The 25,402-nt window shown below is 39.4% G+C and overlaps 1 protein-coding gene and 1 long non-coding RNA gene across 11 annotated transcripts; both read right to left on the bottom strand.

Moving 5' to 3' along the window:
- Positions 1 to 16,425: 16,425 nt before the first annotated feature.
- Positions 16,426 to 16,978, bottom strand: LOC148855660 (uncharacterized). Its single transcript, XR_016112655.1, has 2 exons — positions 16,901 to 16,978; positions 16,426 to 16,639 (listed from the first exon to the last, which is right to left on the bottom strand). It is a non-coding gene; the product is annotated as an uncharacterized LOC148855660 (long non-coding RNA).
- Positions 16,979 to 17,053: 75 nt separating this feature from the next.
- Positions 17,054 to 25,026, bottom strand: DWF1 (cell elongation protein / DWARF1 / DIMINUTO (DIM)). 10 transcript variants are annotated; one of them, XM_088983270.1, is made up of 4 exons: positions 24,676 to 25,001; positions 24,258 to 24,321; positions 18,061 to 19,336; positions 17,054 to 17,649 (listed from the first exon to the last, which is right to left on the bottom strand). In XM_088983270.1, the coding sequence occupies exons 3-4, from the start codon at positions 19,306 to 19,308 to the stop codon at positions 17,206 to 17,208; spliced, it is 1,692 nt and encodes a 563-aa protein (XP_088839396.1). In that variant the 5' UTR covers positions 19,309 to 19,336; positions 24,258 to 24,321; positions 24,676 to 25,001; the 3' UTR covers positions 17,054 to 17,205. The 10 variants fall into 10 exon arrangements, with proteins under 10 accessions (XP_088839396.1, XP_088839395.1, XP_088839397.1 ...); XM_088983269.1 differs by having other exon boundaries at positions 24,258 to 24,349; positions 24,676 to 24,969; XM_088983271.1 differs by having other exon boundaries at positions 24,423 to 24,740.
- Between the last annotated feature and the right edge of the window lie 376 nt (positions 25,027 to 25,402).

Raw genomic sequence — 25,402 nt, forward strand, 5'->3', positions numbered from 1 at the left:
GGAAAGTTGGTCAATGGGATTTTGGTCCCCATTGACCAAGAATACCTAGGGAAAGTTTATTTTCCTAGGTATCACTTACCTGGCCCATCTCCTAGGTGGGTAAATAACTTTCCCACCTAGGAGAAAAGTTGCTAACACTTGAATGAGACAAAAATGCCCCTTTTAATAATGGATTTTTTATGACAAAATGGTCATTATTACCTTATTTACCTGAGAAATAAAAGAACATGGGTAAATGCACTTACTCGGGTAAGTGTTTCCTAGGAAAAACTTGCCTAGGTAATTGCATTTACTTGGGTAAGTAACTTACTGAAAAACAAACAGGGCCTTAGTGTTCTAAAGATATGGTCATACTTCTTCTATATGCTGATGACATTGCCATTACTGGAAATAATCCACAATTGTTGGGAGATTTCTCTTCTCTTCTTGGGTGTTGAACTTCTTTGTTTCAAGGGTGGTAACATTCTATCTTAATATGAATACACACTTGATATCTTAGAACAAGTTGGATTGTCAAATTCCACTCCTATGGTCACTCCTACTGTTGTGAAGGAGCAAGCTTGACAGGATATACAATAATTATAGATATGTGTTTGTCAAAATGATGAAAGAATAAGAAAATCATTTATGGTGGATATAAAAGAATGACGGAGTTGAAGGATCGAATGCTATCCTTAGCCTTAGATAATTGTCTATCAAGATCAACATTAGATTAATGGAGGTGATCATGAGCTTGATTAGTGAGGTTCGTGATTGATTGAAGTCTTTAGATAGGTGTTTAGTTGAACAATATGTTAATTGGGATGAATGGCATGAGAGTAACTGTTTTTAGGTAAGGAATCTTAATGCATGCTTTTTTCTTTATTTATTTATTTATTTTTTCATTTAGTAAGAAGAATGAAAAAGCATTTGATATCGTTAATTAGGTGTAAGGCTAGTTCCGATCTCCAAAGCTTTAACCAGGAAGATGGAATCTATTAGTTAAGGCATTAAGAGAGTTGGGACCCTCAAGTTTGGTGTGGATCAATGTCTTTGGTATGTCCCTCTACATGCTTGCTGTCTCCAAACGTTTAGTATAGTGGGGGATGCATGTGGGGGTTTCAGATTTATCGATCCAAGGACAATCTTGTGGTAGAATCTCGCTTATGCACGTATATTAGTTGGGGTTAAGGAAATGCATTTGGTGTCATTGTCTTTGTTGCTTCACTTTAGTGGAAAATACTTTGATTTGAAGGGTCCTACCTATTGAGATGGCTTGATAGCTTGGACGAGCGGTTGGAGAAGATTTGTAGGGGTGTCCAACCGAAAAATGGTTAGTCAAACCGATTGGTTCGGTTTCAGTTTGATATTTTTGAAAAACCAAAGAATCAGCTTGGTTTTTGGTTACCCTAGAAAAAAACTAATGGTTAACCGAATATACATGCATATATATGCATATATGCATATATAAACATATATTTTAAATATATGTTTATATATTATATATGAATATATATGCATTATATATATAAATATATACATATATTATATTTATAATAATCTATTTATAAATATATTATATATACTATATATTTTTATAATATTTATAATATATTATATACCATTTATTATTTATAATATAATATTATACATATATTTATATAGTATATTATAAATATAAAAAGCCAAAAAAAACCAAACCGGTCAAAAACCAAAACTGATAAATCAGTTAACCAGTGGTACCGGTTCGGTTTCGGTTTAGAGAAATTGAAAAACTGATAGGATCGATTCGATTTGCAAAAATTGTCCATGGTTCGGTTAACTAAACCATGGACACTCCTATCTATAGGCTGGTTTTTTGTTTTCTTTAGTTTGAGTAGTTGGAAGTTAAATGGTCAGCCAATAGAAGGAGAGACTGAGGTTGAAGATGAGGGAATTATGAGAAATAGGTAGAAGAAATGGACTTTGGGAGTGTTTCGAAAGAAATACTTGAATATTGTGTTGGAAGGGAGCTGAAGAGTCATGGGGAGAGGGAGTCTCTTTCAAAGGATTTAAGTGGATGACCCCTGGATGAGGAGTAGCTAAAAGAGGTAGGGCTAAAGGCTAGAGTGAAGGAAGCCAATAAGGTAGAATATATTGCTAAAAGAGGTAGGGTTGTTGGACATGACACTTGATCAAAGGGGGTCGGGTGATAATGAAACTCTAGAAGATGCTATATATGCTTTTCATGATGAGATTTCAAGGGTTGGGCATATATTTTGACATTGTGGAAGAGGTGGTCACTAAGATAAGAATCAACTTGTGTCATGAAGGAAGGTGGAAGAGAACGAGGGGTTATGTATTAGTGTTGCAAACTAGGGGTGTCAATCGACCGGTTTTGGATTGGATCCAATTCGATCCAAACCTTATCAAACTGAATTTGGATAGTCCATTATAATTATTGGATTGGGCCACTCGAAAATAAATTGGTCCAAATTCTTATTGGTCTGAATTGGACCTAAACCAAATTTCCAATAATCCGATCATGAGGTCAGACCCTTGTCCAATTTGAAACAGATCAAAAATAAAACAAGCATAAAATCACTTTTATTAATGTACTTTTACAAAAGCACTTTTATGAAAACACTTTTATAAAAGTAATTTTATGAAAAATACTTTTACGAAGACACTTTTACAAAAGTACTTTTATGAAAGCACTTTTACAGAAGTAGTTTTATAAAAGCACTTTTACACGAAAGCACTATACAAAAATACTTTTACACGAAAGCACTTTTACAAAAGCACTTTTATGAAAACACTTTTTACATGAAAGTGCTTTTATGAAATCACTTTTACAAAAGCACTTTTACTAAACCACGTTTATAAAAGCACTTTTACGAAAATACTTTTACTAAAGCACTTTTATGGAAGTACTTTTATAAAAACACTTTTATGGAAGTACTTTTATAAAGCACTTTTACGAAAGCAATTATATGAAAGAACTTTTATGAAAGTACTATTATAAAAATACTTTTACAAAAGCTTTTTACAAAAGCACTTTCATGAAAACACTTATAAAAGCACTTCTACGAAAGTACTTTTACAAAAGTACATTTACAAAAGCACTTCTAAGGAAGTACTTTTATAAAAATACTTTATGAAAGCACTTTTATGAAGTACTTTTATCAAAGTACTTTTAAAAAAGCACTTTTACAAAAGTGCCTTTTCAATGCCAAAAGGGTGTATTTTTTGTAATTTTCAGATTTTCTTCATTTTAATATATATTTTTAATTTTTTATATAATTTTTGATATTTCATTCAGTTTGGATTGGATCCAATCCAGTCCATTTACATTTTAATGGACTGGATTGGATTTAGACCAGATCGGGTCCAGTCCATTTGTAAATGGACTCACATTGAACTGTTCAATTGACACCTCTACTACAAACAAGTTGACTGCTAAGAAACACAGTGGATCAAATAACTTCATTATGCCTGGTTCATATTACTAAAGTTTTCTCATGGTTTGAAAGATGGTTTGATGGGGAAGGGTCCTAAAAGAATAAGAAAAATGTCTTCAAGAGAAGGGGAGTGAAGTCAAGAAGTGTGATGGTAGAGGTGAATGGTGGGATACTCAAACCCACATTGAGTCAAAGACTTAGTGTTTTTTTTTTCTTTAGAGAAAAAGACCTTAGAAGAGGAATCTAAATTTCATTGGGGAAATTTGGGGATGCAAGGAAGTATGCCCCTTAAAGGAAATTGTTAACAGATGAGATGTATAGGTTGGGAAGGGGCTTAGGCTATTCTTTTGGGGTGGGGAGGTGTTTGCTATAAGAGCTTTTGTGGAGTTTAACAAGAGGATGGAGGAGAGGCTGATTGGGTAAGTTGCTCACCAGAAGCGGTACTACTAGTTACTGTGTTTTATTGGGTGCTAACTACATCTAATCATGGGCTGCTTCTAAGAAGAAGCAAATCATTGTATCATGGTTTAGCATAGAGGCTGAATACCATGCTATAGTAGTTGAGCTCACATATATGGATCATTTTTCTTTGAGATATTGGTTTCTTACTCCTTGCACCACCACATATGTTTTATGATAATGTGAGTTCTCTACGCATGTCCATCAATCCTGATTTTTATGCTCATACTATACATATCGAGATACACTATCATTTTGGTCTAGAAAAAGTTGCCCTTGGCGATCTTATCACTCGTTACAACTTGTCTAGTTCTCAACTAGCAAATGTATTTACTAATACATTACATTGCAATGTGATGTTTTCATCCATATTATTCAAGATGCTTCAACCTTTAATGAAAGCCACCTGCTGAGGAGAAATGTGCTTATGCAAGATATCGACAAGTCTATCAACCAAAAAGTGAGAAATGACCTTTGTAGATTCTACATCATACAATATTCATGCCCAAAGTGGCTATGCAACACCTTGGGATTTGAGCTGTCATGTGATTTGGACTAAAAAATGGGTATAAATATGGGTATGGAGCACCTGCTCTATGCTTATTAATTAAAGATAAAGTCCATCTCTTAATAGGATTAGGATAGTGTTCTATATAATGGACTAAGAGGGGAGGCACAACTTATTTGTCTCCATTATGTTGCTCTCTTCTCTTCTCCCTTGCTTCCCAAAAACCCTAATCAGACCTATCTGTGTTAGGAACTGATTTTCATTAGTTTTCTATTGTATTTTTAGAAGAAAAACATGAGAAAATACTAGGTTCACACAGCCACATTGATCTAAGCAAATTGGGAATTGAGTTTGCTGAAATAGTATTGCAGAATCAGCTTCGCATACACAATTGCACCATATTCAGTTGGAAGCCAATATTGAGTCATTTATTGGGCATGAACAACCACTCTAGGAGCTACACATTGTGGTCTCTATATCAGGTATAATCAATTTTAATTTGGGTTTCAGATCTGGTCCGGTTCAACACAAGATCGACCCTGAAATTTCAAATTTTAAAATTGTTAAGAAATTGGTTCTTAGGTCAAGTTAGAAAAAGTTTAAAAAATTCGTCCAGCCATTAGACATAGTTCAAACATGTATAATATGATTTCTAACCCTTCCAACAATGGTATCAAGAACTAGGTTTAGTTCTAGGACTTAACCAAATCAGATTTGAAACAAATGTCAAATCAACATGAACTAGTCTAGCTGATTTGGCCTAGTCAATGTATGAAATGATAATTTGCTTCTTTGTTTGGGGCCAATGTCTGAAATATAATTATTTTATTTTCTAATGGTTATTTAGAATAACTTTGTGATGAATTTTGAATTCATGGGATGAAAGTGTGATGGAGATCAAATTCCATGTGGTGACAAGTATAATGCACACCATGCGATTTTATGCCCAAAGTGGCCACTTGCCTAGGAAGCTCATTGCCTAGGAAAAAATCTTGAACTCTAGAGATGACATCTTCCCTCACAATATCCCAACAATGTGTATAGAAATACCTAGTGGAAACCATTTGGCCTTGGAGCACTATCCCTGGAAAGTGTGAAAACAACATTTTTTATTTCTTCCTTGGAAGGTCGAAGAGTCATATTAGTATTATCTAGTGGAGAGATTACTGTTGGAATAGCATCTAATAAGTTAGGTAATTCACTACACTGTTTAGTTGAGAGGATAAAGCTAAAGTATCGATTCCTTCATGGATAATTTGGGAATCATCAATGACCATTGAACCATCATCCAAAAATATTTTATAAAGATTAGAAAAATTTTTGTTGGCCTTCATAGTGGCATGAAAAATTTTGTGTTTCTGTTGAGCCTATGATTTGTCTCCACAAAATTATCTTGTAAAAGCTAGTGATGGAGGTTCTGCTTGGCATTGTGAAGTGTTGTATGCCTATCCATAAATTTTTTTAGGAGTGAGAAACTTCCTTGTAGATGACTCCATAAGTTTTTTCTCGGCTCTGAGGCAGCCCCATAATCATTTAAGTTTAAAAACTAGATGTTGTAGAGGAGATCCCGATGCTAGTAGTTGTCGGTTGTTCATAACTATTGAAAAAATCCTCATGATTAAGCCACATTTGTTAGAAACGAAACATAGTTGGGTGATTCCTATTGTCATCCTAAAGCTTACAGAGAATGGGTACATGGTTCGAATATAAACTGTTCAGGTGGAAAATTGGAATAGAGTTTGAAAGAAGAGAGCCAAACACTATTAACAATGTCTCTATCAAGTCTAGCCCAAACACAAGAATTACCTTCAAGGCCATTACACCAGGTATACATATTATAAAAAAACTTAGATCATGGAAACCAACAGTAGAAACAAAGTCTTTAAAGTCTTTCATCTATTAGAGAATCAGTCGGATCCACCCAAGTTTCTCATCCTAGATGAGAATAACATTAAAATCACCTAAAGTATACAAGGCATTTGGACGTCGTTCAAAGAATCCAAGAGCAACTACTAGAGAAGTCTCCATTCAATCACTGAGAATTTCGCATAAATGGAAAACAAAATAAAGGGATCAAGACTTGGAATCTCCACCAAATAGCTAATACAACTATCAGTAGTCAGTAGGAACTCAACAAAAATAGATGAGTACCATAGAATAGCAAGCCGAAAGTCATCAAAGTCATTTACAATCATACCCCCAAAATTCAAACGTTTGACAAGGGAGTTCATTTGTGAAACATTAATTTTTGGTTCAGCTAAAGCAACAATACCAACATCATGGGAGTTTTTTCAACTTTTTTAGTCTACGAACAATGGGATTGTTCCCCAGCCATTTAGTGGGGTTTTCTTTTGCAGGGAGAAGTTGAATCTTGATGTCCGTAGACTATCCATTATGATGACCATGACCATGGACTGGTTCAAGTTCTAGACCTGGATGGACTCGACGTTGAACCTTGCCAAATATTCGTGTAGGGACTCACCCTCTTTTTTGTCAAATCTACATGAGGCTAGACGATGTTTTCTAGTGTTAGTGACTACTTGTGAACTATGCTAGAAACATTTCTTCAAATTGATTCCAAGTGGCTATTGGTCATGGATAGAGAGTGCAATGTACCACTTGTAAGCCACACCCTGAAGGGTATATGCAAATGCCTTTCACATCAAGGCTTTAGAAGTGTCATGGGGAGCATGATGACCTTAAACCCTTCCAAGTGATTGGTAGGGTCTGAGATACCATCATACTTTTTGAACTGAGAAGGCCACCATCCTACATGGGGCATTTCATCCATGATCTCTCATGTGATGGCTCCTTCGGAGGATGAGTTCCTGCAATGAGTGTGCTCTGGTCAACATGGCTATGCTCAAGCTTGTTCAATTGTTCCCGCATGTCCTTTATCTTGGTGTTGAGATCCCTATGCTTCGTTGTCTTTGGTAGCATGCATTGGTCCCTGGAAGAGCCGGACTCAGCCTAGGAGATTTGTGGTTGCGGGTGTTATACTTGCAGTCTAATGCATTCTTTGATGGGGGTATGGACACCAGAATGGTGGGACCAAGAGTGATGGGATTAGATCTGGGCTTCAAAATCAGATCTTTGAGATGGTTGGGGTCACTTGCACTCAACCTTAGGCATCAGGGGGTCTGTTGGGCACCTTTTAGGGTCCTCAACATGAGGATCAACCATAGTAGGCACCTGTCGGGATGGTGGTGGTGTTTCCGGGGCATGTCCTTTCTGCCCCATCACTTCCATCATTATGATGAGTAGATCAACCTTTTTTCTATAAGGTGTTGAATTCTTTGGGGTTTACTTGGTTATGTTTCCAAGCCTCGCAGGGAGGGAAGGTACATTGGGAATGGGACCCCCGAGAGGGGGATTGGGCACCGAAGCAGTTGGAAGTGTTTTTGGGATGCATGATCACTTTTAGTGAATGAAGAGAGAGAGAGGAGAAGAAACCAGAGGCTTGTTTACTGGTTCCCACAGACGACACCAATCTAATGTGATCCAAACATATAGAAAGTCATGCCAACTTGGGCGAAGCCAAGGTGGGAGGACAAAGTTGTGCACCGAATATATTTGTAAGCAAAGAGAAAGTCAAAGGCCTGAGGATGAGGTCCTCAAGGAAGGAACTCTAATGCTCAAGTCAATAATAAAGTGGTAAAGTCGGTTGGGGCAAGGTGTTGCGGATGTTCTGGTCTGAGCTAAGGAGAAGGTATGAGAGAACTAAGAGAGAAAGATTGAGAGAGGTAAAAGATGGTGAACCTTAGGGGAGATGCCTTTAAATAGTTGTGTCTATGTTGTATTCGGACACCCTCCTTGCGGGATTGTAGGGATGAGGCCGCCCGTCGAGGTCTTTGAAAGGTTCCATCTTTCCTGGCAAGGGCACTTATCTTTGGAATGTGGCACTTATCCTTATCCGTGAGGGGTTCTAGTTCTCTTCAAGATCTCTGATAGCGTGATTATCCACGCTTCTTGCTAGGTAGCGCATTGATGTGGTAAGAGGATATCAACCACGTAAGCGCCCACATGGTAGCTTCAACTTGCTAGGGTACCCGCCCGAACAAAAGCAAGTATGAAATTAAAGAGCTATTTTTATAAGTATAAAGTATGAAACTACAAAACTTTGAATATCAATAAAGTATGAAATAACATTGTGTTTATAGAATAGATTGATCCAAAATTGTGTCACATGCAACTAGGGGTGGATTTAAGCTGAGCCAAGCTGAATAGTATGAGGCTCGAGCTCAGCTCGCTAAGGTTGTACAAGGCTCGAGCTCGAGCTCAAGCTCCATTAGAGCTAGAACATTGAGCTCAAGCTCCGTTCGAGCTAGAACATTGAGCTCAAGCTCAGCTCGAGTCAAAAACTCATGAGCTCAAGTGCGGCTCAGCTCGAGCTTGATTTGAGTAAAAAATGTTTTATAAAAATAAAAAATTATATATAAAAATATTTTTTATTTGATACTTAAAAAACTAAGAATTATAATATTTTTATTATATATACTATTTTCTATAATTTTATTATATATTCAAGCTTACCTCGCAAGCTCATTTATTAATTGAGCCTGTAAATTGGGCTCAAGTTCGAATCGAAGCTTAGTTGAAACCGAGCCGAGCTCGAATAGCTCGATTGTGAAGAGCTCGGCTCGTGGCCACTCCTACATGCAACCCATCTAGATTGTCTTTCTCGCCCAAATGATAAAAACAGATTTCAAAGAACCTATTTTGTTTTTAAAGCCTTTTTTGCATTGTTTTCTTCTTGTAAGTGACTAAAGTTCGTTTGGAGTACAAACACAGAACGAGGGAAAATACACACCCCAGTTTGGTTTTACACATGTTTGATTGTGGTAGAAAAATGTTGCACAAATTGATGAAAATATGCATAGTACATAGTAACATATACCCTAAAGAAGAAGAAGAGTACAAAGTTTGCATTGGAAAAAAATAAAGCCAACTTTGCTCTCATTGAAGATTAAAGCAAGCAGATCACTTTGCACCACTGACTTGCAACCATTCTCCATGGCATGTAATATCACGGAGCTTCCATTTTCTTACAAGAACAGGGATCTTCAACTGTCAACACAGATTTGATGATATTGGCTGTCTTCATTGCATGAATTCGCATCTGTGCCTCACAGAACGCACCCCACAACATATCCCAACCGTGTATTGGGAGCGTCTTCCAATGACAACTACAAAAGATGTTCGAATGACAACCGGAGAGCCGGTGGGGTGCTTATGTGAACTCTCATTATATTAGCATCCAATATGACCCAATCTGACATAATGCACACAGATCTAAGAACCAGATCTCTGATAAGTCGCAAATCTGTGAACGAAAAAAATAGGTTGTGAAAATCTGTAACTGGTTGGGAGATTTCTAACCTTTTGATAAAAAATACACAGAACCGATCAAGAAAAAGTTAACAAAACTGAGAGTAGAAATAGGAACTACTACCCCTTAATCTTAGGAGCTTATCAACAAAAAAACAGAATGCACTTATCTAGGAACAGAAATTGAAGACTTATCTAATGCACTTATCTAGGAAACAGAATGCACTTATCTAGGAGCAGAATTGAAGACTTATCTATTCTAACAGAATTAAAACTAAATGGATAAGGCTTATCCCAACTAAGAGCTAACATGACCGGGTCTTCTGCTGCTATCCACTTTGACCGAGTCTTCGGCTGCTGCATACATGCACGTATCATTCTCCTCCCCCCTGAAGGACCCTTGTCCGCAAGGAAGTCGGGATAAGCTTTTCTGAAGCGCCATTCATTCTCCCAGGTTGCATCCTCAGCTAGCGCCCCAATCCATTTGACCAAGACTTCGGATTTTTGGCGGTATTTGCCCTTGTGAATAATACGGCGATCCAGGATTGCTTCCGGTTGGGGTAGGATGGTCGAAGTATCCGAGATTGGAGGAAGCTGAGTGGAAGTAGGGGTGATGGGTCCCAAGTGCTTCCGCAGCAAATTGACATGAAACACATTGTGGATTTGAGAGCCGAGGGGCAAGGCTAAGCGGTAGGCAACTGGACCAATCTTCTCAATGATTGGGTACGGCCCAAAATAACGTGGGGCGAGCTTCATGGAACGCCGAAACGCCACCGAGGTCTGCCGGTAAGGCTGTAGCTTCACATACACGAAGTCACCTGCTACGAACGAGACTTCTCGTCGGTGCTGGTCCGCTTGACATTTCATCCGGTTCCGGGCTACCTGGAGGTTATGTTGTAGCTTGCGTAGGATGATGTCCCGGTCACGCAAGTATTCGTCAACTGCCCCTACTCGAGTTGTACCCGGTACATAGGTCAGGAGACTAGGGGGTGGGATTCCGTAGACTGCTTCGAAGGGTGTCATTTTGGTGGAAGAGTGAGTGGAGGTGTTGTAGCTGTATTCTGCCCAAGGAACCCACTCTACCCATTTTCGCGGCTGGTCACCTACAAAGCACCGTAGATATTGCTCCAACGTCCGGTTAACAACTTCGGTTTGCCCATCGGTTTGGGGGTGGTAACTGGAGCTCATACACAATTTCGTCCCATGCATCTGAAAAAGTGTCTGCCAGAATGAGCTGATGAATACCTTGTCACGGTCGCTAACAATGGATGTTGGTACTCCGTGTAGGCGGACAACGTTGGCAACAAATGCCTTCGTGACTGTGGTGGCAGTGAATGGGTGTTTTAAGGGAATGAAGTGGGCATATTTTGTCAGCCGATCCACAATTACCATGATAACCGTGTACCCATTGGAGGAAGGCAATCCTTCGATGAAGTCCATGGAGATGTCTGTCCACATTTGAGTAGGAATTGGTAATGGCTGAAGCAATCCCGTTGGTCTCATGCAATCTGTTTTGAAGCGCTGACATACGTCACATTGTTGCAAGAACTCCTTCACCGTCCGACGCATGTGGGGCCAAAGGAAGCTGTGCTTGATGCGAGAGAGGGTCTTATGAAACCCAAAGTGTCCCCCTACAAGGGATGAGTGGCAGTCCGCCACCACCTTTGAAATCAAGGTGGAGGTGGGGCTCAAATAAATCTTGTCCCCCTTGAACCATACCCCATCCCGTTGAAGCAACTTGTGGGAGGGTCGCTTTTTCATCAATTCCCCATAAAAGGTGTCTTGTTTGACCTCTTCTTGTAGCGTCGGCCACCAGTCTGCGTGTAGTATAGAGATGGAAAGAAACTGAAATTCAGCCATACGTGACAAGGAATCCGCACCTTAGTTCTCAGCCCCTTTTTTATACTCGATCTCATAGTCGTAGCCCAGTATCTTTGGCAGCCACCGCGTTTGTACCGGTGTGGTTATCCTCTGCTCGAGTAAATATTTAAGACTTTTTTGGTCGGTGCGGACTGTGAATGGTTTCCCAAGCAGATATGGGCGCCATTTCTTAACGGCTTTGACAATAGCTAACATCTCCTTCTCATAGGTGGATAATGCCAAGGCTGAACCTTTCAATGCTTCACTGAAGTAGGCCACCGGTCGGTTTTGCTGGATGAGGATGGCGCCAATCCCGGTTCCACTCGCATCGCATTCAATCACAAACCGTTGGGAGAAATCTGGTAGACGTAGAATTGGTGGTGAAGTGAGTGCCTTCTTCAATTGCTGAAAGGCCAGCTCTGCTACCTCGTTCCATTGAAATCCCCCTTTGGTCAACAGTTGGGTTAAGGGAGCTGCAATGCTTCCGAAGTCGCGGATGAACTTCCGGTAATATCCTGCTAACCCGAGGAAGCCACGGACCCCCTTTGCTGATGTCGGTGTAGGCCATGCGAGAACAGCTTGTATTTTGGCTGGATCAACGGACACGCCTTGTTCTGAAATCACATGACCCAAGTACTCGACCTGCGAAACCCCAAATTGACATTTTGACATTTTTGCAAATAATTTGTTAAAGGATAATACAGTTAGAACAACTCTCAAATGAGATAGGTGGTCTTCCCATGATTTAGAATAAACCAGAATGTCGTCGAAGAAGACCAAAATAAATTTCCGGAGGTATGGGCGGAAGAGGTCATTCATGAGGCTTTGAAAAGTTGCAGGTGCATTCGTCAAGCCGAACGGCATCACTAAGAACTCGTAATGCCCTTCATGTGTTTGGAAAGCCGTTTTAGGAACGTCTTCTTCTTGCACTCGAATCTGATGGTATCCCGACCGTAGATCTAGTTTGGAGTAAAATTTGGTGCCGTAGAGCTCATCTAATAATTCATCAATCACGGGAATGGGATACTTGTTTTTAATAGTGATTTCGTTCAGTGCTCGGTAATCCACGCAAAACCGCCAAGCTCCATCAGCCTTCTTCACTAGCAAAACCGGCGATGAGAATGGGCTATTGCTTGGTCTTATCAGCCCTGTCTGCAAAAGCTCCTTCACCATCTTCTCTATTTCGGTCTTCTGGTAATACGGGTATCGATATGGCCTCACACTCACCGGTCCTTTGTCGGGAAGCAGTGCAATCCGGTGGTCATGTGGTCGTTTAGGAGGCAGGCTTGTGGGCGGCTCAAACACATGGGAAAGTTCGGTGAGAAGGTGGTCCATCTCGGGTGGAAGAAAACCTGGTTGGCCGCTGCTATGTGAAGGAACTATTTGAAAAAAAAATCCCGTACCTTGTAACCCATTGCATTCCTTGTTGGTTAAGGCTTCGATGCTGGCTCGTCCCAATCCTTGGAAGGTGCAAGAGAGTCCCTCCTTTTTGAACGTCAAGGTTAGTTGTTTGTAATCCATCTCGACGGGTCCAAGCGTCTCTAGCCACTGTACTCCCAACACCAACTGGCATGCTGCGACGGGAAGAACATAATAGTCAGTGGTAACGGGGTGTCCTTGAATGGCGAGGGTGAGAGATCGGCACTTCCCCATACACTCGATCTTTTCACGGTTGGCCACCATAACTTGAAATTTCTTGTCTCGGTTCACTGGCAACCCGAGCTTGGAGACGATGGCTTGGTCAATGAAGTTGTGGGTGCTGCCGCCATCAATTAATACGGTCACGTTCTTGTTTTTCAGTTTCCCAAGAACACGTATGGTTTGCGGGTGCTCAGCTCCTGCAATAGCGTGGAAGGAGATTTCAGGGATGGCTTCTTGGTTTTCCTCCTCTGATTCGACAGTCTCCGCGTCCGCCGGTTCCGGATCCTCAATCATGAACAGTTGTGGACGTGCACAACGGTGGCCGGAGGTGAACTTCTCATCACAGTAGTAACACAGCCCCTTCTCACGACGTTCTCGCGCCTCCTGGTTGGTGAGTCGCCGGAATGTTGAGGAAGGAGCACTGGAAACCTGGTTCACGCGCGAGCTTGGTGGAGGCCCAAGTACACCGGCCATGGGGTTGGGCGACACCTTCTGGGTTGTCATGGCTGATGGGGATCGAATCGGTTGGCTAGCTCTCCGCTGTAAGTGATTTCGTTCCTCAATTAACCGGGCCACTCCAATCGCCTCTATCAAAGTTCGAGGCTGCTTGATCTTCACATCTAAACGAACGTCATCACGAAGTCCTGCAATGAAACAGCCAATGAAAAAGCTCTCGGGCAGGCTGTCAACTTGGTGAGAGAGCCTCTCGAAGGCTTCTTGATAAGCCGTCACAGTGGTGGTTTGCTTTAGGCGGGTTAATGCCTCTGATGGGTCCTCGTAGTCGGTGGGGCCGAACCGTTGTAACACCGCTTTGGAGAGTTCTTCCCATGTGAGCGGTCCGCGATGCTTGGTCAACCACCTGTGCCACTGTAAGGCGATGCCTTCCAAATGGAAGGAAGCTAGCTGCACCTGTTGGTCCGGAACAATATTTTGAAATTCAAAATACTGCTCCGCCTTGTAAATCCAACCGCTCGGATCATCCCCATTAAATTTTGGGAATGACAGCTTGACGTGTTGATGAGGGTGGTCATGGGTGGAGCTTGAACGGGAAGTATGGGGCTGTGAGGATTCTTCATGGGCGAAGGGGTTGGTCTCGAGAGTGGTATTGGGAGTGGTTCGTGAGGCTCGAAGGGCTTGGAGTTCAGTTAACACTGCTTGCAAGACAGTGTTCATTTGGTCGAAGCTCGACTCATGTCGTGCTAAGGTTTCATTGACCTCATTGCGGAACTCCGCGTTCGTCTTTCCACGGGTGTCCATGGTCGAATCGGCTCTGATACCAATGATACACTCAAGTTATCTAACAAGAGGGAGAAGGATCTAGAATAAGGAGAAGAGAGAGAGAGTTTGTTTGTAGAAAAGCCAATGCCAACTCCATTCAGTCATGCTATATTTATAGCCTTATGGTGCTACAAACTGGGAGTAGAAATTGGAACTACTGCCCCTTAATCTTAGGAGCTTATCAACAAAAAAAAACAGAATGCACTTATCTAGGAACAGAAATTGAAGACTTATCTAATGCACTTATCTAGGAAACAGAATGCACTTATCTAGGAGCAGAATTGAAGACTTATCTATTCTAACAGAATTAAAACTGAATGGATAAGGCTTATCCCAACTAAGAGCTAACATGACCGGGTCTTCTGCTGCTATCCACTTTGACCGGGTCTTTGGCTGCTGCATGCATGCACGTATCAGATTCCAATTCCGATTCCAACTATGAACCAAATAGACCCTTATTGTATATAGAGTTGTAGTCATTATCAAGGCTCAAAGTATCAGTACGTATCGTTCCGGGACCCCTCCGATACGCCCCTATAGTGAGTGTATTGGGGGTTTGACCGTAAGGATGGCAATTTCCCCCGTAAAACCAGGGCCCCGCCCCACCCCGAACGGAGCAGGTTTCCCCGACCTTAAACAAGGACAGGGCGGGGACATGGAAAATAATTTTTCCTCGAACTGGGTACGGGGCGGGGATGAATTTTGTATATAATTCTCCGAACCCGAAGGTAAATTAGTAAAATATCTCTAGGTTTAATATTGATATTTAAAATATCTCTAAGTTTTTCCCAAAATTTTAAAATCCTAGGGTCCCATAATTTTATTTTTGAATTACCCCTAAAGTATTATAGTTCAATTCTAAAATACCCCCAAATTCCTATATCCTATGTATAAATTGTCCATAAAATAGATAATTTTTAAGTAATTGCCTTGGAGCGGGGAAAATTTGAGGATTCCCTATCCCTGATGGGGAATGGATGCCCTGCCCCACCACCAAGGACAGGGCAGGTACCGGGCAAGGTATCGTGACTTCAGGGCGAGGACAGGTAGAGATGCCCTTCCCCGTTGCCATTCCTATCTAACCGGTTCAGGAGGTGCCCTAAACCAGCCCCCCTGAATCAGTTAAAAAAAAAAAAACAGTATTGATTCATTTGATATGCCCCTATCGACATATCGGGCATATCGATATTTTGAACCTTGGCCATTATATCTCTCCTCTCTTCTAGTGCAGAAAGGCATTATTTTACAAAGCCATTTTGCACGACTATGATTTATCTTGTTTCTTCTTATCTGTGACTAGCCGCGGATTTTTGGCCGGGAGGCGAATAGACAATTCCAGCCATTTCAAATGCCCACAAATATGTACGTATTTGCATCGATCAAAACCAAATGGGATGAATACATTGGAGCTGGAAAAACGGTTTGAAAATTGTATTCCCATGAACAGCAGAGTTTTGCATTTGTTCCATTCACTTTTGTATTTGCACTCTAAACAACAAACACAGCCTTAAAAAAAAAACGAAAAGAATAAAAAAGGAAACAAAGGATAACTTACCTGTTGCAGCTGATGAGATTACAATCATCCAACTGCAACCATAACCTCTCCCAGTTATATGGAATGGTTTAGCTGAATGTAGAACCAATAAATAGTGTTTCGCACGGGTCACAAAATACATGTTGGCACCCACAGAGTACACACTACATGCACATCTCACCGTGCATTGGAAACATCTCCCATGTCATGGAGAGATGTTCACATTACACAGTTAGGATGCACTGTGGGGCGTCAATGCAAATTCCAAGCATTCAAATTCTCACTGTGGGTCTCATGTATCACTGGCATGAAACATTACAATTGGTTCCACAGCCAGCTACAGCTGCTGAGAAATAATAGAAATGGTCTCTTTATCTACTGCTCAAGTAAAACAACCATTTAAAATATCTACTGCAAAAAAACAATCTATTCTCTAATGCTGTAGTTTCAAAATATCTACTGCGACAACATCCTCTCTAATGTTTTCAAAATACTTTGTATGAAACCATATTGGAAGCATTAGAAAACCAAATATTTTTTCAGAAGGCCTAGAAAACCTAACATTTCTTTTCCTGAGACTCATGGATGACATTTATAATGGTGCAAACATACCTGTAATAGTAATGGAGGGGGATAAGTTTTAAAATACCAAACATCTCTCCCAAGTAATTGCATTCCCAGAAGGATGTGGAATAAAATCAAACCAAATTAAAACTATGTGCTTTTATATATTTTTTTAGTATTTTCTCAAAAGTTGGTTTTTATATGTAATTTTTTGGAACCCAAACGATACGATACGATATACCTGATGTGGGGCATATCGTATCAAACCTTGGTTACTAGCATAACAGGAATAGGAGTCGAGTGCATTACCAGAATGATAGGAACATCCTCTGAACACAGTTTACATCCCAGGGGCAAATTTCACGGGCAACGAGAATTCCTAGTCCTGTAACCAACAGCAAGAACCATTCCTAGTAATAACTGCTTGCCCACATATAAAGAACCAGGAAACAGATAACCAAATTGTCTAAGCAAAGTCTAATCTAACTGGTATTGAACTAAATGCTCAAAAAATGTCACAAGAGTAGCAATTAGACAATCAGAAGCAAGACGAAAACTGGAACATCAGGAACTCCAAAAAAAAATTCTAAATGTGCTAATCAATCTGTGCTTTGTTAATCAGCCTCAGCATAAGCTGTCTCTAGATGAGCTTGCTCAGCTTCACGCACCTCTTTCTCAGTTTTCCTGCCTTTCTTTGACTTGTAGTAAACACTCATGAATGTCCCAACAGCTCCATACTTCTTTCGGCAATGCTCATAGAGCTCAGCATCAAACATCCTCCAGAAGTTCTTCTCACTCAGCTCAGACACAGCATACTGTGGCTGGAAGCCATGGTTTTCAATCAACCAGTTCTCCATCCGACGGACAGCCTCTGCCCCATCAAATTCCTCACCCCTCAAAACGGGCCCTGGGGCATAGTAGATGCCAACATCTGTGTACATTTGAGCATATTCTGTATCTCCCTGTCTATGATGTAGCTCAAAACCAGGTTCAGGATAGACCATAGTTTTAACAGGAAGTTTGTACAGTCTGTGAGGACAGAGCCAAATTGGATACACCTGGAATGTAGCAAATAGAAATTGTTAACCAGTCCTAAGGACCAGAAGAACACAAAAATTTCCATTTTTTAAATTTTGGTAAATTGTCAGGAATGTTAACCAGTCCCAGGGACCAGATCTGGATTTCTTGATGCACATTTCTCTTACAAAATCCAGAAAACATCATGCATAGCTAGTATTTGTTATGGTCCTAGTGATTGCAATGACTATTATCTACATATACACATGTCCGTTGGAGCTCGAACAAGTATGATTTTTTTGAACCAGATGATTGCAAGAGTCAAGAAAAGATAAAGAAAGAAAGAGAGAACCACACATACTGTGCAGCTAGAGACAATAAGAGAAGAAAAAGGTTGCTTCAAAAAAAAGAGAACAAAAAGTCTCCTATTTCAAAAGTAAAATGAGCCATACCTCCATTTCATGGTGTGCCCACTCTAGTGCATCCCCGACCTTGTACAATGGAACAAGCATGTCCTGGATCACATGCATCTCATGGTAATACTTCCTGATTGCTTCACCTTGAGTAGCCTTCAGAAGAGAAACCTTAGGAGGCATCATCCACCCCAAGGTCCACCTGAACCACCATTGATCTGCAAATGGTAGAATCAGTTTTCCCTCCCAATACAAACACCTTGTATGCCTATGGTAGTACTCCCGTGTAGGAATGTATTCCACAAACTCCCCCTTCTTCAGAGCCTTCTCAGCATGCTGGTAGAACCAGGGCTTGAACCACCACCCAACACTGTTAATCACATTTCCCTTCTTCTTTGCCTCTTCCTTGGAGGCATATCTCCCAATCATGCAAACAGCTTTAGTGGGAGAATAAATCATGGTTTCTACAAAGTCTGGAACCTTGTCAGGGTTGTCCTGATCTCCATCTCGTGGTGCAAATGAATCTATATATGCTTGTGCAAGCTCCTTTAGATTACCCACAACCGGTTTGTAGGTCAGCCTCATGTATTCTTTAACAGGTATGAGCTTGATCTCTGCAGCAACAAGAAGCCCCAGTGTTCCCTGAGACCATGGAATTGAATAGAAGAGATCAGAGTACTCATTGTCTTTGGTCGCCCTGACTAACCTCCCATCTGCAAGAACAATCTCATATGCCACAACAGTATCAGAGAAGAGACCATAGAGGTGGGAACTCCCTTCAATTCCATAGCCATTGATGAGGCCTCCAACAGTGAGATCATCAAGCTCTGCAACCACAGCAAGAGAGAGATTCATTGGAACTGTTGCCCTACTGATCTGGCCCATGTTGACTAGAGGCTCAACCCTTGCAATCATTCGCTCTTTGTCAATATCAAGGATGTTTCGAAATTCTGAGAGATCAACCTCAAAATGCCGTGCCCGCTTATAGTCAACATTCCGCATGCCAACAGCAATGTAGGGCTTACGGGCTGTGCAGACAAGACCATCCTTCGATGGATTCCTTTGCTTGAGGCGGTTCACAACTTTCTTGACATTCTCATCATGTTCCTTTTGACGCCTTTTAAAGGACTTGCACTCTGATCTGACATCTCCAAGATAGGTGAGGAAGTAGATGCTGAAGGAGATAGGAAGGACAACAAAGATAACGATGATCCATCGAAACTTAACAAAGTAGTCTACCCAATTCTTCTTCCTCTTGGGTCGAAGAGGAGCCTCAAGGTCCGACATGGTGGAAGAAGAACAAAAATGATTTTAGCTGCATTGGAAAACATAAAGAACATAAGCTGTAAGCATTGACTTGTATTCAGCACTCTGATTTAGGGACGCCAATAGGAATGCAGAACAAAATCAACATGGACTAACCATATTTTTGTAATCCATATCACATAAATAATAAGTTGGAGACAAAAGCAATAACACTAATTTAATTCTAGTTCAGAACTTTGGCAATCTGTATGATCATATCTCCTTGATTTAGAATTTCGCTTCCCATCAGTTGAAACATAAATGGGATGAAAAAAAAAATAGAAAGCAGAAAACAGAAAACAGAATAGATTGAGAAAGATTCAATGGAAAGAAGCAATAATTTAGGAACGCCAGATCAGATATCAATTTATGTAAGATCACCTTCTCTGAACCAAAATGAAATAGAACCAAAAGGTCTGCTACTAATTGATGTCAGACTTGAATAACCCAAGGACGAGTCCAGAAGGTTTAGTATGGATTTAGAGGAAATTTTAGGACTACAGGCAGAGATTGTTACGTTAGGCATATATGACCACTTGTCTCCCACACCACACAAGAAGCAAAAAGTCTGAAGTACAAAAAAATATCAGAACGAAGATAATAGTTAAGATGCCAACATTTTCCATCAAACAGCATAGAAGTACCAGACAACCTGCAAATGAAATTTCCTGTTCCTGCAAAGGAAACAGAATAAAAGAAAACAAACTAAATCTGGAGGACTTTGCAAATAAGCAAAGTTGGTAGATGAAATTATTGAAGCTGAAAAAGAAAAAAGCATCCAAATTCAAAACCCTGTTCAAAGTGTGTTAATGGCAACAGAAGACCTGATATGTGTTTTTCTATCTCTACAGTGTGCACTGTCCAATAGTAAAAGTCAAAGCAGGTTTTACATTTCATATTCTGCAACTGGAGAAGAGATTATACAGTTTCTTCATGCAAGTAGATGGAAGCAAAGCTCCAAAGACAAAATTGGGTATCCCAGGGTTATTTTTTGAACTAAATGGTTCCTCCTTAGAAGTCATTTAGCAACTCCCTGTGAAATAAACATAATCCAAGGTTCACACCTGATCTGAGGCACAAGAGAGACCAGGTACACGTCTAGGCACACTAGGCACATGCCATTCCAAAGGGCTGTGCCTGGGCCTAGGCGAGGAGCAGACCTTGAAATGTGCCTCACCTATGTGCCTAGGCATGCCCTTTAAACCACTGGAGTGGGTAGGGGTTGGTTCATCTGAAAAATGTGTATGAAGGTCTGGGTTCATTCTTGTCAATCCTTGAGATTCCCTTCATTTTTAAGGAGTATTTTGTTTTAATGGTTTGTATTCAGGTAAGAAAAATACAGTTCATTTAATACCTTATGGCTTTATGAGATAGTTTCTGAGAAAATTTAGCTAATGTAGGTGCACAATATGAATTTGAACCTTGCACTTCCTATTTTCTTTTTTCATTTTTTTTTTCAAATTTCATGGGAGGGGGGCATTTTTATGTTATTTAATGATTAAAAAAAGAGTTTTTAAAAATACCTTAAAACATGTCTATCATTGAGCAAAAGATACAGTATAAAAAAAGAGTTTTTATACATGGCATATCATGTTGACATTTTGAACCTTGGGTAGAACAAACTGAATTAAATAAAAGAAAATTAATATGGGTGGATAGTTGAACACAAAGGAAATATAGTAAATTAACAGACAGTGTTGTGCGCATAGAAGTATTGACATGTGTCTACCATGTGAATAAAACACAATGTCCAACACAACCACTAATTTCAGAAATTGAAAGGACCTTGTAAAGGAGGAGAGCATCAACAAACTCCACAGGGAAAAACTTCAACAAAACCTACCACTTAATGAATCCATCTGAGAAATCTTCTGCGTGACAAAACCTGGCTAGACTATTAGATTGTAATTATGTAATATCAAATTCATGTAGTACTTTTTGGACAAAACTATTCTACATACAACATACCTACCTAAGATGCAACAACAAGTCATATTTTAGATGATAAAAGAACTACACACAAAATCATAAAATACATTCAGGTAAAATGAAAAAGGGGCCAAAAACATGCACCTACAGTTTTCCATTTTCTCGAAGAAGCAGCTATGAAATACATAGCAAATGATACATCAAAAGAGTAAAAATTCATGCCCATCCTATAATCTTTTCCATGACGCCATTCAAGCAAAACCAGAAAACAAATATAAGACCTTCAAAGTAAAACATTTGCAGGTGAAAAAATAAGGTTGTGCTTGAGTCCTTGGGTAAATAAATTGGAAAAGAAAAGTCATGGAAAAATCCTTCAGGCATTTCTCAGGAAGCCTAAAAGAATTTCCAACAACTTTCTTTCTCTTCCTTATTTTCTGTGGAACCAAATGTAACCTTTAATAAGACTTATAAACCCTTCATGAAAGTAATAAAAATGTTGTTTTTTTTTTTTTTAATGTCTGCAAGTTGAAGAGGATAACATGAACTTTTGAAAAGCTCTAAATGTCACTTGAGCACTTTCAGTCAATAAAACTGATGGCATGGCATGTTATCAGAGAGGTGGAATAAGTAACTTAACCCAAATAAGTGGCAAGCAAGTCCATGTGATATGACTATATTATGTGTTTATATATAGTTTTTGAAGCCAAATGTCATTCATCAAGAATTATGTCTTGCCAGATTTAAATAAAGTTCTGAAATTTGTAGATGTTTTTATAGCACAATTTATTATAGCATACCACTTAACATATTTTAAAACTGTTGATGCCATAGGGTACATCTAGAAGCACCCATGCAGCATCTAGTATCAGATAGAATACCAGTATGCTAGGCATGTTGTATACTTGTATAGGCCTCTATATATCATAAAGGGTGGTGAAACCCCAGGGGAGGCTAAGTAACCTTTTCCATGCAAATAGAAGAGTCTGGTTACCAAAGAAACTCCAACGAAACCTGAAAATAATCCAACATAAGCCATCCACCTATTGTATAAACGTCAACATTTTAGATCTAATGCATTGGTGGGAAAACAAAGAAGGAAAATTATAGTGGCAGAAGAGCCCAAAGATCTAGAAGTGTAATTCAGAGGAAGCTATAAACATCAAAATACTAAGAAGAAGAGCCCCCACAAAACCCCACTTTGGTAAATACCTAATACCGTTCTTCACACTTGCGCAGGTTTAAACTACCCAGTATCCAGTAAAAATAAATCAGCATTTTAAAAACTCCAGTCAGAGAACTGAATTCTGAATTTGGTAGTTATTTTCCCACTGGGACATATTAATGCATACAAGTATGTATGTGTATATAGCCAATTCACCCTGATATGCAGAAAGGGTGTATTGATACATGGAACCTTGCACTTCTTATTTTTTAGTTTTTTTATCAAAATTTCACCAGGGGCATTTTTATATTATTTAATTATTAAAAAAGAGTTTTTAAAAATACCTTAAAAGATGTGTATTACTGAGCAAAAGATAGGATATTGTATTTTATACTTTGAACCTTGATGGCATATATTAGGGCTTTGAGGACTATTACTGCATTACAGAGCTATCCTCTGATTTATTAAATGGTAAATTACAGATAGGTACCCTGTACTTTGGGATAGTCACAGATAGGTACCTGAACTTTCAATTGAAACACTTCAGTACCCTGAACTTTAAAAAATAGACACTTAGGTCCATCCGTTAGTATTCCGTCAGTTAAACATTGCATAATGCCAAAAATACCCTTGTATATTTCTAAGATCAATCTCAGGTAACTGAACGTCTCCCCATAATGACATTCTCACATAGACAGAAAATAAATAACATACTCAAATTTTCAGACAACAGCATTCTCTGGTGATGGTTTTACTCCGAAGAATGATCTCAAAAAAATACAAGGAGGATATTTTTAACATTATGTAATGTTTAACTGACGGAATACTAACGGATGGAGCCAAATGTCTATTTTCGAGAGTTCAGGGTACCCCAAGTGTTGTAATTGAAAATTCAGGGTACCTATCTGTCACTACCCCAAAATTACAGAGAGTACCTATCTGTAATTTACCCTTTGATAAATTTTGTTATCGCCAAACTACTGAAAAAAAAAAAAAAAGAATTTGGTGTCCAAGGAAGAAGCTCAGAAACAAAAAAGAAATTAAAATACCATGTAGAACTAGAGTGGAAAATCTAACGAGAATAACATTGAGCAAGAATTCAATGTGAGATCTAAGAATACGAAGGAAAAATGGTAAAGTCATTCCACAAAACAACTAAACATGAAATACAATATGATTTGAAAATGATTTAAAGAACTTAACATGCCACTCAATTAAAGAACAAAAAAGAATAAAAAGGGACGACAAATGCATTTCCTATTGTATAAATCTCAAGAAGATCAAGGATGCAACAACATAGTACTAATACTACAGCCTCCCTCAGTAGCTCCCATGATCATGAACCATACAATTTACAAATCCAAAGGCATGGGACCGAAACCTCTTCTCCTATTCTTCTTTGCATGCCTTTATTTTTAAACTTTGTTGGGAACTGGGGGGAGCAGCATGGGTGACTTTAGAGATAAGCATCACAATGTAGCAAAACATCTAGCTCGGAATGCAAAACAGCTGAAGATCAAGTAACATGCAACTCAAAAAGTTTGCATATAACGCATAACTGTACAAATCAAACCTACATTGCCAGGAAACAGCAGATTAAGAGCAACAATGAAGATACTCAAAGAAAACCTAATAAGATCCGGTTCTAGCAACATCTCAGACAACTAAGAAACGGTTAAGAGACATCACTTCAAACGCCAAGCATTTCCAGATCCCACTCAGAACATATCAACTCCATGAAAACACTTTCAACGACACAAATTGCAAAATACACTTATATCGGACCCAGAAACACAGATCCGAAGCCCTAGACGAACCCACAAAAAAACATTGAAATTACCTCGACGAAATGCAGCTCAGAAACGGCAAGACCGGAGACGGAAAAGATCCAGCATGTCAAAAAGCTTGAACAGAAAAGGTGAAGCAGAGGAGCTGAGATAAGGAAGAGTAAAACAGATATATATATAAAGAAGAACAAAGTAGTACAGAAACCAACGAAAGATACCCTGGAGATTCGCTGGCGGTCACGTTGGGATTCAGAAAGTCATGTGAGAATGTGACGGAATAGCATTAAAAATTTAAAATAATCTCACACAGGAAACTAATATAAAATTCATAAAAAGTTAAAAACAACCACAACCCAGATGCCCTCTTAGGGCTCTCATTCATTTGAAATCAAACCCTCAACAAGTAAGAGAGTACGAAACGATAAAATAAGAAGGTAATAAGATAGGGTTTTTGGGACGCCATCAATGTACCTGACCGAGAAATGCAGTGACTGAGGTAATGCAGTGAGAGGGAGAGAGTGGGTGAGAGCTTGAGCGAAATTTGTCTCGACTCTCGTCTCGTTTTGTCTCGTTTCGTCTCGTATCGTCCCTCGTTATGAAGAAGACTCACAAAAAGAGCGACGCCCCTGTTGTCTGGACATGGGGGATTAAATGACTGAAAACCACATTAGTGATATTTTCATGTGAAGACTGAAGACTGAGAATGAAGAAGAGTGTGAAGGTGCGAGAAAAAAGGGAGTGAAAACCACATTTTGGGGCCTGTCCATGGGTCGGGCCTGGGTCGGAACGGGTACCCCAGCCTATCACTGATCCTAATTATCCATTAATAATCGGATCTAGTCCGATATATTATAGTGATAAATATAAGGAATAATTATTTAATATATTATTTAAATGTAACATGTACTTCTAAAAACTAGGGTAAAAGACTTAAACCTTTCCTCACTTTTTAAAATGGATTAATATCTCCCCTGTATTTATAATATTCAACAGAATCATTAAAAATATATTTTGTCTTTATTAATTGAAACATTCAAAATAGAAAATAGTAAGGTGGCGTTTGATAAATCTGAAATCCTAAATTTGAAAAGTTAAAAAAGATATTAAAAGTATTTTAAATCTGGAAAAAGATATAGATGCTTTTTTTTTTTGACTTTTTAGAGGCTCTGAATAGACAAGGTTGTTTGTATTGAATCAA

This window comes from Nelumbo lutea, chromosome 4, assembly GCF_056320005.1.
Source record: "Nelumbo lutea isolate HS-2025 chromosome 4, American lotus-T2T, whole genome shotgun sequence".
NCBI lineage: Eukaryota > Viridiplantae > Streptophyta > Magnoliopsida > Proteales > Nelumbonaceae > Nelumbo > Nelumbo lutea.